Genomic DNA, 20840 nt, shown 5'->3' with positions numbered 1-20840 from the left:
TCTCGCATTCCTTTGTGCGACAAGTGACATTCGATGCCGACGTGCGAGTCACGGTGCGACGTTACGCGCCGTTACGTGACGCGAAACGGTGTCAAGCGCGAGACTACGAATTTGCGGCGCGCGCGAGAACGTGGTATCGCGTTGTCGTCGTGAGTCAAGTCCCTCGTCGACCATCGCGTGCGACAAAATAAACATCGCTCGACCGAGTGAGCCGCCACAGAGCGCGGGAGAAAATGTCCAGCGCCAAGATCATAGAAAATCCAGAAGTGCCGGGTGAGTCGTCCGTCACTCGCAGGATAACCTTTTTTTCCTCTCCGCTCCGATTCCTCCCGCTTCACAATAGCGTGTGCCTGTGTGATGGCAGTGTCAAAAAAAGAGAACAGAAAAACATAAAAAGTACATGCTCCCGGTCATAGCAAAACATGTTATTGAGAATAGTGAATGTTTCCTCGGTGCTCGAGATCCATCGGACGAGACAATTAAAGTGCATATGCATTAACGAGGAAATTGTGAGTATGGTATAGATTATGCGATGAACCAACATTGCATATATTATATGAGAGCTCACTCGTGATTTTGAGCTTTCTGTTTCAATTCAGATTTTATTGAGTGCAGTCGTGGTATTTATATACCACTGTTGCGTACCGATTCTATTGATATCGCAAAAGGATAAGTCAATCAATACTTTGAGGTTTTCGTAAAATATCGAGATGATTTACGTGAAATATAAATAACTCGGTGTTCATTAATTTTACATTGATACTCAAATAAAATTTGGAAACTATAAAATTTAAAAAATTAATAATATAACATGTAATATTTAAATAGCATATTAATATTTAAAGAATATTTAGGTAATATAATAATATAAAATTGCAAGACATACAGTATTTAAACAACATGCGTAACGATAAAAACTTCATGCTTATTAATTGTAAAATACTTGGTCTGATTAAATTCGAACATAAATAGTTTCCTCAGACTAGAATATTTAAAGCAAGATAAATACGGCTTAAAATGTTTTCGCCTGCGATCGTACGTTTTATACTCACATCGATCTCGCGCTGAGAAATATGTAACTGGTTCATATACGTATATCCGCTTGCGAATACATAATATCGAGGATATAAGAGGCTAACGGGCGTTGAAATAAATTATGTCGGCGTACGCGTGGACGTATGATAAGTTAAATGATGGAAGCAAATGTGAGAATGAGAGAGAGCGAGTAAGAGCGAGAATAAATACGAGCGAAGGAGAGCGAACAAAAGAGACGAGTGGGAGTGAAATTAGAATGAATGGGAAAGTATGATTAAAAATGATGTGAAAGGGAAAATTCAGAGAGTTTGTGGAAATCATTATAACTAGAAAAATTGGAAAAAGGAGATCGAGAGATCGACTCTGAACCGCGAGACGAAGAGGAAGATTTGGAGTCTTCGCGAAAAATCGAGAGAGTTTTGGGAACGCGAGTAAACCATCGATTCTTTAATGTTTTTGACACTGAACATTCCTTCGAAATCGTAGCCTTTACATATATGTTTCTTATACATTTTCTGTTTATGTTTCAATATATTATAACAAATTGTACTCGTTCGCAAAAACGGTGATAGCTTTAGTAGAAAAACAGAACCATCCTGTCAATCCTAATCTTTTTAAACTGCATCTTCCGATATTGCTAACATAAATATATGCTGCCGTTTAGTGCGCGAGATGGTCGAGTGCTTTAAAACGCGGTAATATCGCAGGTGCTTCGCATCAGTCGGCCGTGGGAATTAGCCTGACGTGTATTGCGGACAATTAAATACAATTCTTCCGTAAATTATAAGCGCGCGATAGACATCTTAACGGCGTCGCGCGACACACCGGGCTTTATCTATATATGCTTTTTCGCGTTATACGCCGAAAGAGGCGAATCCGCGCCCGTCCTGCGATCGCTATCGCGATCGTAAATCTCGTAAGTCCGCGTTGTAAAATTTCCGCCGCGGCGGATCGTTGCCGGTAAGGATGATACATCGTTGTAATCCGGGTGCACTAATAAACTTGTTATCCGACGGAGTTAATGAAAGTTAAATAAGCTTCTCCGGCCCCTTTATTAGTTACCTTGCTACATTTCGTTGTTAAACTAATTGTAAGTGGTGTGACCTCAGTTGGAATAAATATAAATAAACGAGTGATGCGGAATATAGACGCGTACCGCTCTGCACGGTCACTCCCATCCTGTTGTAAACCCAAGAATTCTTTTTCTATACAAAACCACCGGCAATTACGTGCAGTAAAACAGCGGGGCGCTTTGCGATGATTTACTTTCGATTTTTACGGACTTGTGCATTTCTTTTCAAGCGAGACAAACACTGCCGTTCCCTCAAGAACCCTTTCTTTTTTTCCCTTGAAATCTCGTGCACAAATGACACGGAAACCTTCAACTTATGTCGTTTCTCCCGCAACAGGATTCGAATGTTTCTTGCCACCGCCTCCACCGCCGCCTCCCCCGCCACCGCCACCGCCGCCGCCGCCACCGCCGACTTCTACGAACAAACCTTCGGATGGCAATACACCATCGACAACGACGCAGCAGCAACGATCGGCGACAACGACCGAGAGTGTGATAACGGCGATCACGGCAGCGGTGGCGACCGCGAACGATGGAGTTTCGCCAAGCCTCGCTACGTTCCCCCCGAACGTACCTCCGAGTCCGTTCATGCTGCACCCCGCGATGCAACCGCAACCCCCTGGACAACCGGCGACTCCGACTCCCTGGTGGATACCTACCGACAACGATACCTCGGACATCTACGCTCAGTGGTACGATCCGACTTACAAAGGCGCGGTGATCACGACGGCGGCCTCCTCCACGGTGACACCTGCTATGGGAAAGAGCAAGAACAAGAATTTTTACAAACGCAAGAATGAGTTTATCGATCCTGCTCAGGATGCGGGTAATTAAAGAGAAAAGACGTGAATTTAAGAATAAAAAGCGAATTGCTGTGTTCAAGTATTAAAATAAATTGCGCTTATTAATTTCTACGTTGTTATTTTTCAGAGAAAGTGGCGAGCGCGCAGAGGGAACTGTCGGCGCTGATGAAACCGCTCAAGTGTGATCTATGTAATGCAGTTGTAAGGCTCGGCTCATTCATAATCGGATAATTAGAGATCGAGATTAGAGATCCCGCTCTCCGTTTAAATATAGTTTAAGTCCCGAGAATAAGTTGACGCGATGTAGATCTCATAGTCGAATAGTTACAAGCATGTACCGACGAAGCGAATCGTATTTTGCAGATGAACTCCACGTTGCAAGCGAAATTGCATTATGACGGCAAGCCGCATCAGAAAAAAGTGTCCATGTATCTCAATCAGAGCGTAAAAAAACAGAAAACGGACGACGGCCAAGTGAGCAGTACGACCAATAACGACTGGCAAAACTACTGTGATGTAAGAGGCCCAAAATGTTTCGCCTACAGTTATGTATTTACGTACATAGATTGCGTATTAATGTACCTCGCATACGATCTACGTTGCTAGATATGTAAAACGTGGTTCACGTCGCAAACAGACGCCACGCAACACTACGCGGGCAAAAAGCACATTAGGGCGGCGAATGGCGGACCCCGTACGAGGTATACATTTCACCTCTCTGATATAATAATTGCGTTAATAATACAGCAATAACGAAATAATTTAATAATTAACGACACAGTTACGCGTGTAACAACGGCTGTGTATAACAGCCGAGCCGAGCTCAGTCGCATTTGTCACGATAATAATGAGACGCCGTTGCGTAGTGATAATATATAATAGTAATAATGTAATTCAATAATTAATGCATTTAACTATTCAGTGACGCGCGCAACAATGTACATATGTTACAATCGAGTCGGTGTTTATCATCATAATAATAAAACAATATCGCATTTCGCAGGCCGTCAAAGAAGTCGCAGAATCAAAATCAATACAACCAGGTGGACTCGACGGGTCGCTTCGGAATAGGGATGTCCTTTCAAACGGACGCGCAATCCGCGCCAGCCGCGACACCAATAGTAGTGTCTGATGCAACGACCGCGATTCCGAATCCGGCTGCGGCGATGCCGGCCATGTACACAGCACCGCCGTATCCTACGCCGCTGCGCTGCGACTTGTGCGGAGTCTCGGCGAATCGGCAGGATCAGCTGGAGACGCACAAACGCGGTGCTCGGCATCTGAGGATGCTCAGACTGAACGGACTCCCCGTGCCTGAATCCGGTAATATCTCGCGCGCGAGACCAGCGCGTCGCGTCGAATCACTGCTTTTACGTGTGTTCTGTTTCAGTTGTGGAGAACGAGAACGCGTCCAGCACCTCGGAACCTATAGATTACTCCATTTACCGGACACCATCGGGTAAGAGAGCTCTCTCTCATTGTGACATCAAGAAATTAGAAAAAAAAATCATCCTGCGAGACAACATTAACGCAACGTTGACTTTTTTTTGTTTCGCAGGACAATATTACTGTGCACCATGCAATCTATCGTTGAACTCGGAGACCACGTTCGCTCAGCACGTCGAGAGCAAGAAGCACAAAAATCAGTCTAACCCAAAGTTACCCAACACTGCGGTGGCGACAAAGAAAGCCAGGTTCAAGAAAAAATAAAACCGCGACAACGATATCACGTTGACACAATGATAAATGCCATATCAATGTTACGGTTTTATTGACTATCCATTTTTCTTCGACCGAAAATCTTGTGTTTCTTTTTCTTTCTCTTCATTTCTTGTGTATTTGCGTGCTTCCTTCACGAATGTATAATAAAGAAATCAGCGATCCTCGCACGTTTTGCATTAAAAGTTGCAATAAACTTTGATTTATTCATGACATTGGAATGTTTTCGAAACTACAGCTGCGTCTAGCCAGGACTATCAAAATTTTCATATGCCGTCGAATTTTATTAATCAAAGTGCCGAATATTGAGCGATTAACGCAAAGATAAATCGAGCGTCGGCGCTCGACTGATGGGAAACGTAAGTATGTTAGTTACGCGGGGCGTTATTTAAATTAAATGCCGATTAACTCTAGATTAAATTTGCAGTAAGTCGAGCGCGGTGATTTAGACGCGGCGGGCTCATTAAAGCGCGTCTCGGGTGCCGCGACTAATCGCGTCCTCCGTATTTATTCAATTACCGCGATCATTAACTCGAACGCGCGGCAACGGCGGCGTCGCAGCGCGATTCGCGAAATCCGCGCGCTAGTGTGCGCGCGTGAAATTTATGCGTCGTTCGGCTCCTTCGCTCCCGCGACCTTCGCGACCGCGGTTTATGGTCCGAGCGAACGAGCCGAAGCCTCTATTAATTACCTCGTAAGACATGTATGACGGATCAACGTTTCCCGCCTCTTTTTACTGTCACTCGTCTGCGACGAATATATCTCCCGTAGAACGACGGCGGGAATAAAAATGTCGGCGTAAAGCATGAATCAACAACGAAGTGTACCTGGAGACACGGCGCACAGCAGCGTTTATGACGGGTGTGCCAAGAATGGCAGGAGGAAACGGTCGGCCTTCAAATCGGGACGAAGAGAACGGCTGGGCGACTCTTGGCGTGAATTTTTTCGGGGAATCTTTGATCATCGCGGCAATAACGAAGTCGTGTAATTTCCGTAAAAACGCGAATTTTCACATTGAATTACTTACGAGAAAAAAAAAAAAAAATAATAAAACAAGAAAGTGGAAAAATTTTAACGCCATCAGCAAAGGTGCACTCCGAAATTCCTTCGAGCTCCGACGTTCCCTCCGGATGCGCGACACGTCGCATACCCATTTTCTAACGAATCTCGACAATTTAGCGACCAACGCCGCTATTCTCCCTTTTCGATGATATCTTTTTGGTTTTCCGAGCGTAAACTCTCTCCGCCAGCGTGGCACGCGAGATTAGGATCGTCCTCGCGCGCGGACTTATAGATCGTTGGTTTATACCTGCGCTTCGGATTTTTATGACCCCACCGCTTCTCGTTTTATTTTCTACCACGTCCTACGAGTCGGCCGGGACACACGGTCCCGATGTCCCTTTTCCGTCTTTTCGTTTCTCACGAATATACACGTTATATATTGTCTCCGAGTTTCTTTTTTACAGCACGAGAGCCATAAGCGGAGTCACTCTTGTATTTTGTACGAACGGAATTCCTGAAGCGCGCGCGAATCTTTCGTCAAATGATAAAACGCGATGGTACGATTCGATTTCTCGACCGACGAGACGCAGGAAAAAACAAATTAATCTGTGTGACGCGGCGGAGATTTTGAGGAACCTAAGTATAAAGCCATTAACTGTCCTCCCTTCTCCCTTACCCCTCCCTCTGAATTTCGGTGGAATTCGTCTCGATGACTGGAGAGAATTTCTGAGAAGCCTCGGAAGGGAATCAGGGAGCAAGAGTCGCTTCCACCTGCAACAGAGCGGTAGCGGTGCAACCAGACGCCGTGACGAAAAAATCAATCGATCGACCGACCAACCGATCGCTCCTCCGTTCAAGGCTCCACGATCGGCTTGTCCCCTCGAACTACGCTCGATCTCTCCGATCAAAACGCGCAAAAATTACCTATCGGCCGTGACTCGTGGAGAAAATCTCAGTCGCCGCGCAACGCTACGAGCTATTAGGAACGCATGAATAACCAGAGAACAAGAGCGAAAAGAAAACGTTGCGCCGGCGATTGCGATTACTCTGTGGAAACACAGAGGATTATTACTCGGGAACAGCCTCTCAAAGAACGTCCACGTAATAATGGCATTTCGAGAAAAACTTTTAGACCTTGGAAGTCTGTTCTTTTTAAGAGAGATATTACGAGCATGAGAGTATAATCTGAAAAACAGTCCTTCGACGAGGAGGCTAAAAATTCACAAGTGAAAAATTCGCGATGCTCATAATGATACTAATCAGATTGATAATCGTACACGTTTGATATTTTGCACGTGTCGTAGCGCATCGCGCGAAATCCAGAAACGCCTCTACGGATTTCGCAAAGCTCGACGATGGTTTTCTTTGCGTAAGGAATACCCGCTGGCGTAACAAGCGATGGAATGGAATTAACACGTAAGGAAAACCGACGGATGCCGAGCGGGGCGTAATCGGTCGTTACGAAATCGTTCGCGCAGAAATCCTCTTCCGCGGTGGATCTGGTCTATCAACGGAGAATATGTCGATCGATAGATCGTCGCGGATGATCGGCGTCGCGCCGCGACCCGGATACGGACTACGAGTTGGGCAATCGATTCGCTGAATGCGTTCCAGGTGTAAATGATGGAAATTAATAAGAGAGAAATCGCGCGCGCGAATCAACTCGCTTCAACGACTTCGCTCTTACGAATTACACCACTCTCGGCATTTTTCCCGTCCGAGGCTACCGTGACATAATGCCGGCTTAGCATTTGTGCATCTCTCGCGCGCATACAGGGTGTCCCGGAGCTCACAGCACTCGCATTCACTTTCCTACGCGATCAGCCGCTAATTTTAGACGAATCGAGATGAAATTATTCCGCAAAGCAGATGCGATCTATATCTGTATTTTCGACGCAACAGCGCGCTTACGCAAGCCAACTTCTATTTATATATTCATTCACAAGTTTTCTGCGGCTAATTGCGCAGCTGAGAGCGCTCCGCTGGCGAATCAAGCAGCCGCGGCGGCGTTTCAAGCACCTTATTTTTCGCGATCTCCTCTAATTTCGCTAACGAATGGCTAACCGAGTTAGCGCCGGTCGAACGGTACCGCGCATAAACCGGAGAAAACCAGACGGAAGGGAGTAGAGCAGCTCCTTTGTCTCCACGTCGATTCCATTGTTCCGGCCGAGATGCGTAGAAAAAGCTTCAAGAAGCAACACACTCGACGAACAAGGCCGCACACGAGTGTTTTCGGCAGAATGACGACGGCGGTCGCACCGACAAATTCGTACAATTATTTCTCGATTAGGAAGGCGAGCCCGGTGGATGATGCGCAAGATTAGATCGTTGGCGTATTAACGGGACAAGTGTATACGTCGAGTCGAGTTTTATGTCCTCCGCTATTGCTATCTGCTATTCACGGTACCCGCCTAATTGCGGAAGCGTCGCGAACAATCCCGAAATTAATCCCGTCTTCTTTTCCTTTCATACATTACAAGATACAAGGAGAAACAGCAAAGAAATAGCATAGTTCATTATACTCTAGGAATCCTTTTCAAGCAGCACACACAGCACGTAATAAAAAAAAGTGGACATGTTAAATATTGAAAAAAAAAAAATTAAAGTGCAATGAATGCTTTGCATAAAGAATCAAAATATTTAATTGTTGAATAAACATGCAATTTTATAAGATCTTTATAAAAAAGTATGATGACAGGATAATAAATAGAAGCGAGATAATAAAAATGATTTATGGTTCCAATAAGTCCTACATAGGAATAACAATTAGTGTGGTAAAAACCAGCAATCTCATGCAACACTGAATTGGGGAATTCTCTAACAGCGGCAAATGATTATAGACTTCTGAGAAAAGGAGACAGAAAAGCATCGCTTTAAGCGGCGCGAGTGGTGCTTATCGCTGAGAGGAAGTCGAGAGGGCAGGGGAAGGGGTCAATAAAAACTGATCGAGACGTATCTCGATGGGACCGACCTTGCAGGCCACCAATGTCGAGCCGTCGAGAAAATAGAAAATCGTGTTGCTCCCTAAATGCGGGCGGTGTGATGTCATGCGGAAATAGCCGTCCGTCTACTCGGCACCGCAGCGCATCACCGTCGCGGCCGCAACCACACAAGATAGAGGAAGGACGATCTTCGATCGATCACGAACGATTACCCTCCCCTCGGCTACGAAAAAAAAAAAAAAAAAAAAAAAACAAGAGCCAATAGCTCGCGGGATCGAAACTGGTATAATTTCGGCGGGTCCAATTTTCGAGGTTTTGAAATCACGGAAAAACGTACCTGACGCTAATCGCGCTTTTATCGACACCAATAAATCGCTGAGATGCATTTTCGGACGTTTACGACGTGGGGAATTAAGATATTATAATGATTTCAATTTCCGACCGGAAAAAAAGAGACATTCCAAATCCGACCAGTTGAGATTGAAAACTTTGTAAGACTAATTTATAATTTAAAATCAGAAACTTTTTGTAGAACTAATTTGTGATTCAAATTGAACAGGGATATTGATTAATTTACCAGCCGTGATGAAAGATGACAGGATGTGTCGTTAAATGAACAGAAGATGAGGGAGAGCGACGCATAGTGTAATTACAATTACCATGTACTGTTCCTGCTTCTTGAATTTAGATTACGTACACTCTACTCAGCCGCGATTATCCAAATTCAGCTGCGCTGACACTCGCGCGATGATGCCGCCTGAGTTCTATCGCGCGTCTTCTCGACACTTGTATCGATCGCACGGGCTATCACTATCTGCCGTTTACGAGCCCCTAATAACCATAACTCGTATCGTCCGCGACGATTACAATTTTCCCTGGCGTATCTGCCGCAATTATGGCAACTAATTTAATGCTTCCGGCGTGCCCGACGAATATAGGTATCGGGACGGATCGACGGAGATCGCTAATCTTTCTGTTATCGGAAATTGTAATTCAGTTGCGGCGAGAGAGAGAGAGAGAGAGAGAGAGAGAGAGAGAGAGAGCCGAGATGGGAACAACCTCGATGATTAAAATTTTGTGTCTTCCCATTATGCGGCAAGTCGAGCGGAATCGTTTTCACACGGGCGGGCATCCTAATCCATCTGTTTAAAAAGCGATAAGAAGTACCGCGTTTTTTGTGCACCTCTGCATGATAGAGTTAGCCGAAATTTACGATAAAAGTGATAATGCTGTCGACAAGATCGTTCGGATAAACTGGCGCGATAATATCGTCGCGTTATATCCTGCGAAGCGCAAAACAAAAAAAACGAACACTGCGCTCTTTTCGCCGCTTGATTCAAATATAAAGCACGATTATACCGCTGTTTAATTTTCCGGACTCCGGAAAAATTGAAAATCAGACTCAAATACGGCACGTCGTAAACATCCTTCACTCTTGCGAATCCGATCATCACGATTCAATTATTGCAATTTTAATCAAATTGATTACGAAAATATGAAATATACAATAATGTGTTACAGTGTTGAGCAAAAACTGTACTAATTTCATATCCATTTTGTGAGCCAAACTATCTAGCCATTATTAATGTTTTAATAATTATGCAGCTACTGAACACGTAATAATTACTAAAACAATAAAGCTCTATGACGCGTGTAATTGTTAAGACTTAAATTATTAACACAGAGAAACAGCATTAATTCTGGAATTAATTCATTATCGAGGGGCAAAGGTCTCCGCGTCTCGATAGCACTCGGTGCGATCTCGGCGCGGGGGTGTCGCGGCAGCGGAAACTCGAGCGGATTTCGTGCGACAAGTACGAGAGCGCGGTGCCGTCGGCGAAAGTCGGCGGCGCGGATATATTCGTGCGGCCTGGGACATTCCGGATGAGTGCGAGAGAACGACCGGCGATGTCACGATGCCGCCTGCATTATAGTGCGCATGTGCGCGGGTTACACTTGATGGGCTCAAAAAATCAATGACCCCGCCGTCGCGCTTACCGTGATCTCGCGAAATATGCTCGTCGTCGTCATCGTCGTTGTCGTCGCCGTTGTCGGATAAAACGCGAACGCCGGACGCTACGCGCGTCGATTCTCGGCAGATCGCGTCGTTGCTCGACGCTCCATCGAGACGGCGTCGCGCGCAACGACGCATACACACACACAACACACACACACACACACACATGCACACACATATTGCAAACAGGACGGTCGGATACGCGGAGGGGAGGAAAGTGCGAGAGAACGCGGAGGACGCAGAGAGAGGAGAAGAGAACATGGCTGGCAGCACGGCGAGGGTGCAGCTCGGGTGGCGGCGCTAGTGTAAGACGGCCGAATAGCGGTACGTGGTGGAAACCAGCCGGGCAACCTCCACCGCTCGACACCGTCGCTCGGCGCTTCAGTTCGTGTTCTCTCGTAGCGCACGACGGTTGGTCGGCCGTCGGACGGCGTCGCTCTTCGTTCGCGCATCGCGAAATACAAACTGAGGAGGAAGAAAAAAAAAACAACAAAAGAAAGTAGGAATCGAAAGACAGAAAGAAAAGTGTCGAATGGACCCTGGCGTGGAGCGAGAAAGAAAAAACTCAATAAAGAATAACATCCGTCGGAACAATACTTCGGGATCACAGTTTCTTTTTCTTTTTTACCCTTTCTTTCGTTCGTCCGAAGCAGGAACGTGAGTCGCTTCGCGAAAGGTGTACACGTCTCACCGGCGCAGTGAAGAAGCCTGCCGCGACAGTGGTGGAAGTGGTGATAATCCTAAGTGAGCACAGAACGTCCGCGGATATTCCCGATCGCGTCGTCCCCGAGGCGCGCGCCAGCCTACCTCCGCGAATTCCTCGCTCGGCCGTGTACGCGCTAGGCGATCCGCGACTCCGCGTCGGTGCGGAGCGGGTGCGAGAGCGAGAGGACGAGAGTAAGAGCGAAGGGCGAGAGAGGAGCGCGTACACTCTCTCTCTCTCTCTCCCCGTTCCCGTCCCCGTCCCGTCGCGTCGCGCGCGCGGTGCACCGCCGTCCGTCCACCTTTCGCGTTGCCGCGAGTGCACGGGATAAAATGGCGCTTGCTTTCGTCCCTGCACCTCTATCGACCGTGACGAACTGTTCGACGAAATCGCGCCGGCATCATACGCCACGGCACCTCTGAGGTGAACCGACGACGACGACGTCTACGTAGTGTGCGGTATACCCCGTCCGTCGTTCTGCCGTTTCGGCCGTTCCGACCGTCGGCCGTCGGCGTTGTCCGTCGTGCTCCTTTCTTCATCGCCGTTCTCGGAGTACCGTGTGCGCCAAGTACCGTGTTTGTGTGTATGTGCGTATATGTGCGAAGTACCGAGGCATCGGGTGCGAGTTCTAGGTGAGTCCAAGTTGCACACATTCCTAATTATTCCGTTGACGATACTGTGGAGGGTAAATTCCTCACGAATTTCGCCGAGTTTTTTTTTTTTTTTTCCGTGCGACTCGTTTCGCACGCGATCGCGTGCGTGCCGCGAAAGAAATTGCGAGACATCCTTGCGATAATAATCGCAGGTAACAGCCGTCACGGCGAGATATTGGAAATCGGTATCGCGATAAGGAACGGTTGATCTATGATTCCGCCTCGAAGCCCGGCCCGTGGATATTACGGCGCGGCGATTTCGTGGAAGCACATTTTATGCGCGACCTGTTATGCGAGAATGTTGCTCTCGGATGCACCGCGAGACAGACCTGCGATATTCCACGGCGACTCGTGTAACGGCGAGGTACACTAACGATCGGTATCACGGTGAAAGGCATTAATTCGCCTCTCTCGTTCGTTCGGCCGTAGATTCCGTTCTAGCGCCTTTTCTCGCGTTTTCTCGCGCACTTCGTTACACGTTTATAGAATAAAATTGAAAAAGTCGTAAAACAGTTGAAGAGCACTTCGTTCAAGTGAACGAGTGAATGCATTTAATGAACTTCTTCGACCTTCCTTAATTCTTCTCGAGACTTCTCAATCTACTGCACTAGTCATTCTAATTCGATATGAATTCTCTCAATTAGTATTTCAAAATAAATTTTTAATCAGCAGTATTGTGACATTGTAATCTGGTTTCACGAAAGTCTTGTCTAATCAGTCTTTTCTGAGTAATCTGAGTGTGCTTCAAAACAAAAAGCTATCCATTATCTTTGGAATACAAATACAAATGCAGTAGAAAGAAGAATGCACTGTATTTTCGTCTTTGTATGTCTAAAAATATAAAATGGATATTGAAAGGAAACCTGACATTTTCCCCGCTGCCACATCGGCTTTCCGCAAAAAACACCCGACGCAACGACGGGAGTGGTTAACGTCAATGGTTGTGCAAAGAAATTTCGGGGTGGCGAAGGTCGCGCGCGGTGACACGCGATACGTGCGTATACATAAGTAATACGCGTGTGTGCACAGGCGAGCGTAAAAGCTTACGCGTCGCGCTTTCGCACGCGCCGAAACGTGCCGAGGAACGCGCCTTCGGCATAGCGCGGCGTACAAATACGCGCGACGTGCACCACACGGAAAATGACAGGCCGACGTGTTTGAGCTCGACTCTACGCGCAAATATTTTACGCGGGCAAACACTCGCCGCGACGGATCGTATCGTTTCCTCTTTCTCTCTCTTTCTCTACTTCTCTTTCTCTCGCGCGCTCTCTCACTCTTTCTCTTTCACAGGGCCAGCGAGAGGATTTTCTTCCTTGTTCCGTTACGTAATCCGTCAAATGTCAAAACGATTCCGTGTGGGAGGAGGACACTCTAGGGAATGGTTTAGGGTTACTGTTCATCCTTCCAATTTTTTATACCGGGCTGTAAATCTCCTTTTTACACCTTCCACGGGATTTCCGATCGAACGAATGTTATCGACAATTCTGTCTTACGACTGCCGTTTCTGTCGTCGACATTTTCTCTGCAATTTTTTTTTTATTTGTATTCCGATAAATTAATTTATTTCGAATTCGTACCATGTAGTATTATTATTATTTCCACATTCCAAAATAAATTGTATCACAAGTGAAATGAAGACAAATAAACTGAATATTTGAATGAAGATGATCTTAATATCGATCTTAGTGAGCTTAATATTTGAATAAAGATGATCTGTATCAATAAAAAATTGTTGAGTATTTAAAATCCAATATATCCAACATAATGGGTGTAGGAAATGGGTGTCGTAAAAGTCCGAGAGATCGATTGGCGGGAAATGAATTTTCGTGACGCGATCGCGTATATGCCGACGAGCGAACCGATCGTTATCGCACGGTTGACAGTAGATGTTTAGTTAGGAGAGAAGTGTGGTAATCTTTCGGTAGACTATCTGAATGGGAGAGGGTCACAACCCTCCGTTTTTCTACCTGTTGTTGGCCTAGACAGGTAACGCAGATCCTATACACAGAATTTATATGTATAATATATATCTCAAGTTTACGGAGCGTTTCCCAACATGACGGAACCGTGATGACAACGCTTTTCTAACAATGAAGACGCGTTGATCGAACTAGGAGCCGAATGTATTTTAACTCGAAACTTACACACGCCAGGTACGCGGGATAATCTTTCAAAATGTACGACACAAGCGCCGTTTTCTAAAAATTGCAGCAACTGCGAGATAATCCCCATTAATCTTAGAATTGTGATTTTAAAAAAACAAAAAAGTCATATATTTATTTTAAAGTTACGTAATTTTTCACGAGACTTGTAGATATTTCTATTATTTAGATTTTTGAATAACTGGCATTTTGATTTGTGCATACATCTTTTTATAAAATATTTTGAAAAATATGTAAATGTAAAATATGAAACATTATTTTTATTTCCACGTTCGTGAAATTTTTGTTTAACGAAGGAAAACATGTCTGACGTGAAAAGGTATAATTGTGTAACACGTCCACAAAAAGTTAGTCGCACAGAGTAATCCGAGCATTAAAGGGCTAAACAGAGCGAAAGTATGCATGGCGCGCAAAATAACGACAATCTAGTTTATTAACCATTAACCCGTCTATTAACCATTATACTCGCAACATTTAGCGGCTCGCGTGTAATATCACGCTCTCGCGCGTTCATAAAACACGACAGTTTCAAAACAGTTTCCGCTACATTCGCAGGCGCGTTGAAGTAGCGGCGACGGCGGCGGCGGCCTCGTTTCGCGATATAATCGATTTGGTAACGATTGAACCGCCCCTCACGATCAGCGAGTACATTCGAATCAGCAAGAAAACGAGGTTAATAAAATAAGATTTAAATGCCGTCGCGTTCCGTGAGTGCTAACAATAATATATATATATACCATATATATCACACGTATATTCAAATCTGGAACGCTTTAATTGTCGCCTTATTTAAATAAAAATTATTTTATAATTTACTTTATATAGTCTTTACACATTTTAAACTCTTTATCGTTCAAATAAAAATTATAATTTAAGCATATGCATAAATGGAATCTCTACTGTACGCTCTAATCAGATGTGGAGTAAAACGGAACGCGCTCAGTGAGCTAATCTTTAAAGTTCTAAGTGTATGTGTGGTGGTACAATTGTACAAAAGCTATTATATCCGGGCGATTTTAAACCCCAGGGTGCGCTAGAAGGGGCTAATCACGCGTACAGAACAGAATATAGACACTCGTGCTTGCGATTCACTCGCATCCCTTCGTTTTCCCTCGTATTTACGCCGGCGTGACTCCGAGCCTACGCAATTTCATAAATGAATCGACCCGCTTCCGTCATTAGAGCATAATTCCATTTTCAGCGCTCCCCCCTTTTCTCTCTGCTCGCCATGATTAGCCTCCATTTGCCGTATAACGTGTAAAAGCCGCTAATTTATCCCCCTCCCGTGCCTCTCTTCTCATTCCAGACGCGTCTTTCACATGACGGCAGATTGAGAGAACGAGAGAAGTCATTGGCAACGTGAGAACGGATCCCTGATGTTTGTCACCGCTCTCTCTCTCTCTTTCTCTCTCCCTCACGGCGCTATACGGTCGTCAAGATCTTGCCCCGATAATCGTCGGCGGAAACCGTTAGACGAAAACGATCGCTGGGACCCCCGCCGAGTTATCGCGTTGCCGCCCCCTCTCCGTATCTCTCGTTGCCCTTTATCGCACTTCGCGCGCATACGTACGCGTTCCAGGGGCGAATCCGCGTGGAAATTAATGAAACCTAAGCTTCAGCTTTTAGAGTTTCACAGGCAACCCCGAGGTTGCGGGCGAAACTTTATCCGAAATATTATCCTCCTCATTTCACTTTAATAAACAGAGTTAACAGTATAGTCGAAAATAAGGGTAATAAAAGTGATTAGATTGATTATTGGCGGTATAGATTTTGCCTAGCTCCATTTACAGGCTTTAAACGCGTAGCTCAATTTGCTTAGGCGCGCGAAAGAGCCTCGCAAAATAATTCTCTCCTCGCCGATACGATTCGTCGATGTTTCAAAATCGCGTATCGCGCGAAGCGTAGAGGCGCGCGGTGCCTTTGACATTATCATTCGTTTACGCTCCAGAAATTATTAGTCTCCAGGCTCCGAGGAATCCTTGTACGCCATTGCGCGCTCCCAAGAGGCAATCTCATCGGCGAGGATCGGAGCAATTAATTATGATTACTGGTATTATTAGAGAGACGCGCACTGGCGCGTCTATATCGGCGGCCGACGCGTACACGCGGTATGCTGACTCGGCCGTTCGACGGGTACGCGTACTCGCACACACTCGCTCGGAACGGGCGAGTGTGCTCACCGCTGGTGTAATTGCATCGTGAAAGTGTTACAAAGCGATTCACGTCGGCTGTGGTGGAAACGCGTTGAGTCGCGTCGCGTCGCGTCGACTCGCGTTGTCGCTCGATCGAGCGCACCCGGCGCGCCGGACCTGTAGACGTAGTGAAAGTAGTGCGGCCACCTGGCTCGTCCTTTGAATACCAGCGACTCACACGTATGTAATTTCGTCGCGTAGTCTGCGCCGATCTAGTCCCCCCGCGACGTTCGACGAATCGAACTTCTCGAGCGCTCGGCGAAAAGAAAGTTGTTCTCGCCGCGAAAAAAGCTCGATTAACGCGCAAATAAAACGGCATAAGGCAAAACTTTGACGGATCGCTGAACTTCAATCTCTCTGTACGTCTATAAGCTACGTCAATAAAGCTGAAATACTATAAAGCTGAAAATAAATCCCGTGTTAGACGCTTCGTAATTCACGATGAAATTCGAGATTGAAATCTATATGTAATTTCATGTAATAAAACGCTTGAAAAAATCGGAGTACACATATCGCTGGTATAAATTTCGCGTGTATTTTAATTTCTTAAACATTTTCTCTATTACACGGCACATAAAATTGTAAGTAGAATTCAACGGGGAATTCTTTAAATTCTGTCGTGGATTATAAATGGTCCAAAGCGGTTTTTACGCTGTAATAATGACGCTTTTACTTCAACTATGCGCGTTATATGGACATTAATGAATATTGTTATCGCTTTCCGCATCGTCATTACTTCCATTTTTCTCAATTTGAGCCCCTGACAGGGTTAGATGCATCTATGACAATAAATAGCGGCGGTTTTCTCAAAACGCCCGAACAATCCGGGATTACGCCGGGGCATTAAGGAAGTTCCATAAAACTTGGAGATGCGTCGTCATGGACAGGGTCGGCCGATTATGATCTCGCTTTACATTTCCGACCACGCCGACAGGTCGTGGCCGCATCCACGCGTAATCTCACGCGCTCATCTGGGATCTAGGGTTACCCGGTGACCGGTTGGTCGACGAGTGCGCGCGTGGTCCGCGTGCATTGTGCGTCTCGGGGGATATTACTATGTTATTCGCGAGCCTCCATTTCGACCGGACGCGGAAAATACCTACGAGGCGAGATAGAATCTCCGAGATCGTCACGTCGCGCCGCCCCGCGCCGCTTCCGACGTGCGTGCGCCGTGAAGATTCAATTTTCCGAGTCCGGCCTCTGGGCTTGGCAGTTGTTTGTATTTATGAACGCTTCGGTATCCTTCTCTCTTAATAATATATGATTGCCGGTGAAAAATGATCGCGTCTTTAATGGGAAAAATTCACAACTGTAATATTGCGACACATTTAGTTGGGAACCCAAGATGCGCACCTCTAATGATTAATGTTCCGACTGGAAAAATTGCGGAATTTGTTACTACTGGGAAAGCAATAATGTCACTTTTGCATCGAGCCACTTGTGTAACTTGGAGCACTGCTTTTTCTTCCTTTTAATTGCGGTTTGAGAAAAGGCGAAGCGTTTTTTACTGACCTTTTTCAACCGAAAATGTAGATACAGACTTGTGCTATATTTTTTAAGAAAATACTATCGAGCATAGTTACAATTTGTGTAAGCGCTATCGCCGCGCGTCCGTACATTTGTTACAGTCATCAGATACCACTTGGACGATTAATTACACCCTTGATACGTTGCTAATCCCCTGTCGTTTAAAAGTGTACGCCACGGCCGCTCGCGGTGATCTCAGTGCGCGCTGAAGATCGTCAGATCTTCGTGGATGATTGATATTGAAGATTTCCCCGTGGCTGTTTAAACGAGACGAATAGAAACGTCACTTTATCTGTTTACGAGAGAGCCGACGAGGCGTTTAGATGTGTTTCCGTGATGGCCGCGTCTTCGCATCTTTAATCTACAAATAACACGCGATACGAGATTCTCTCTATCGGCTACTGGAATTTTTAATGAACCAAACGGCTATTTGCATATTTCCGTGACATCTGCCGCCGGGTGACTTACTGCCTCGTATCGAGCGACACGTTCGCTTACACAAGCGACGCCGGAATTGATAATTATCCCGCTGGAATTAATAAATCCCGTTAGAGACGATTTTCATTCCCGAAAAATATTCGTCGAGATCAGCGCTCGGAGATTACCGCGATTATCTCGATACTCCCTATGGCGTTTCGACGTATGATTTTTCTTAATGCTTGTTTTTGATATCAAATTTCTCTTACAAAACACCCGATGCGTTCCCATCGTACACGCGCGCCGCGCTAACAATCCGACGACTGAGGAGGAAGAGTCACTTATAAAAGCCGGTTGTTACGCAATTTGATTTATTCGCGATTTTTACTCGCGAGGTTATGAGCTTGTGAGACAGAGAGAAGAAGGAGAGAGAGAGAGAGAGGCGTTAATTTTTCGACTTTTATGTACAACGCGTGTGTCGAAACGCTCGCTGAGCGTGAATTATGATCGTTCGTTCTTTCCTTCGTTCGCCGGACCGCGTCTCTCACGCGGTGGAAATTGCTCGGAGTCGCCTTGAATGTGATAGAACGACGGCGATTGATTTCACAGGGATATCGAGCAACGATCGGCGGCGTAATCGTGAGCCACCTGTGTGATACAGCAATAATAATTACGACAGTATAACTCGGCTTGCGAAATCTCCCGCGCGGCTATCGCGACACCGCGCGCCGCGGGGTGAAAGGTCTCCCCACCTATGGATATCTATAAGAAACTTATCGTGTGGTCATGTCCGTGTGCACATATGTGCGCGCACATAACGTACATATTCACGCGGAGATGCAAAGTCGACAGCGAAATTATTGGGGAATTCACGGATGGTTTATCGGCGGGCGATTTAATTAAAACGTTCGGCGGGCGCCTTTACGATCGCCCGATATCCGTCTCCGTCGATATTAATTTGCAAAATCGGTCGCGAGACAAATGCTTTCGTCGACCTAATTGTTCGACGCTCTCTTCCAGCGCTTTATAAGCGGATTCGCGCGCTCACGCGAGGCAGGCGTCGCATTTACATACATTACGCCGCGCAACAACGACGACGACATCGTTGAGAGACGATGGATACGAATGTCGACGAGAGCAGTTATCTTCGATTTTTCGATAGACCGCCTCCTGTCTCTCCGTTATTCAACGGGCATTACGTACTTTCTCCCGCGCCGATCACCGCTCAGCACCACCAGTGGGATAAAAAGCGATCGTTATCGCTTTGCGAAAGAGTCATTCGTCACCCCACGCGCGATCGACGGGTGGGAGAAACGGTGTCTGTCTTCTCTTCACTCATGAATTTCTCGCTGGGGTAAACGCGGCTTCATTGTGTCCACGTGGCCGACCGCCTTCCGACTTAACGATCGACACGCGTATCTCTTTTAACGATTACTGTAATCAAGAGCATTGTCGGGGACGTATTTTACGCGTAGGCAGTTTCGATCCGCTGGAGCTTCAGCGAGTGAAATATTTTTTTAATCTTACGCGATGATCTTATTTTCTTAATAAGTAACAAGTCGGAGCTGTATCTCGTTCCTTTCAAGGACGGCGAGTGAGCGGAGTCAAATCAATTAGGAAAGGAAAGACAAGTGGATTTAAGATGGCTAGAAGCGATAGATTAAAAGCCAGACTCTCGTTTTTTCCTTAAATAAGAGAGTTGAAAAATAACGATCCTCGCGATAAATTCTGACGAAAAAATATTCGACTCTCGTCTCGCGCCGAAACGCCGATCCGATCGCCGATTCACGGAGGGCCTCGCGTTGCATTATTATTCGATAGCGGTTCTAGAAGGGAGAGAGAGAGCTCTTTCGTTTGGTAGGTGAAGAATAAATTTTGCACTGTCACTGGAGGAGAGATAAATGTGGCAGCCGTCGCGACGAATGGAGAAGTCTGGCTCCGATTATCGATATCAACTCTCGCGGCCCTCTCGCATCACGCACGTAACGGCGCGCGATTCTCTTTTTACATTTTAATTCTCTAAAATCGCTCCGAGCTAATGCCGTAAATCGCGAAACACAACGATAAACGTCTCGATGAGGATTTACCTTCTTATAAACACACATCATTCGTCCGAGTGGCACATTTTTCACCGGAAACTTTGTCGGCAATCAGGCATTTATGTCTGTAATAAAACAATCAAATTGCCATACAAGTGCAATTTTCGTGCTAAATTATAATGGGACATCGTGTGTGACTCGCTAATGGCGACGGAATTAAGGCAGGCGTAATATTTTCTGAGAAGAGCGGCGCCCGCGTCGAGAGTTCACTACACGACAAATTACCGGCGGTAATTACCAGGATTTCGTTCGTCGGGTGCGATGGATCTAGGTTTATTTTCTTGTTGACGGACTCGCCTTTGAATAGCGGAGTTTCGCCTCCTTCATCCGTTTGCTGCTCGAGTTTCATGGGAATCCGGCCAATGGTCGCGGGCTCCGAGCCTTTCTTGCGCGCATATGGCTGCGTTTTTTCGCTTTCTTGCCGCAGCGACGGGCCATTTTTTGGGAAGTGGGCGTACCTCTTTCCGGTTTTCGGCCCATTGTGTTCCGTCCTGCCT

General features: G+C 46.0%; 2 protein-coding genes across 16 annotated transcripts in view; both read left to right on the top strand.

Annotated features, from left to right (window-relative positions):
- Nucleotides 1-132: 132 nt before the first annotated feature.
- Nucleotides 133-4842, top strand: LOC105677085 (zinc finger protein 385B). The gene is made up of 8 exons (XM_012375457.2): nucleotides 133-273; nucleotides 2445-2933; nucleotides 3038-3111; nucleotides 3274-3426; nucleotides 3517-3611; nucleotides 3914-4233; nucleotides 4301-4369; nucleotides 4469-4842. The coding sequence occupies exons 1-8, from the start codon at nucleotides 234-236 to the stop codon at nucleotides 4618-4620; spliced, it is 1392 nt and encodes a 463-aa protein (XP_012230880.1). The 5' UTR covers nucleotides 133-233; the 3' UTR covers nucleotides 4621-4842.
- Nucleotides 4843-10452: 5610 nt separating this feature from the next.
- The window catches only part of Eph (Eph receptor tyrosine kinase), a 94226-nt gene continuing 83838 nt past the window's right edge, over nucleotides 10453-20840 (top strand). For 6 of the 15 annotated variants that reach the window (XM_067357623.1, XM_067357621.1, XM_067357625.1 and 3 more), the window contains exon 1: nucleotides 10453-11925. The gene's annotated coding sequence lies outside the window, so the exon portion shown is untranslated. The remainder of the gene's footprint in view (nucleotides 11926-20840) is intronic. The other 9 variants (XM_067357631.1, XM_067357629.1, XM_067357628.1 and 6 more) reach the window with 3 other exon arrangements.

The sequence above is a fragment of the Linepithema humile genome, chromosome 6 (assembly GCF_040581485.1).
Source record: "Linepithema humile isolate Giens D197 chromosome 6, Lhum_UNIL_v1.0, whole genome shotgun sequence".
Lineage (NCBI taxonomy): Eukaryota > Metazoa > Arthropoda > Insecta > Hymenoptera > Formicidae > Linepithema > Linepithema humile.
This window is presented reverse-complemented; position numbering and strand designations above follow the sequence as displayed.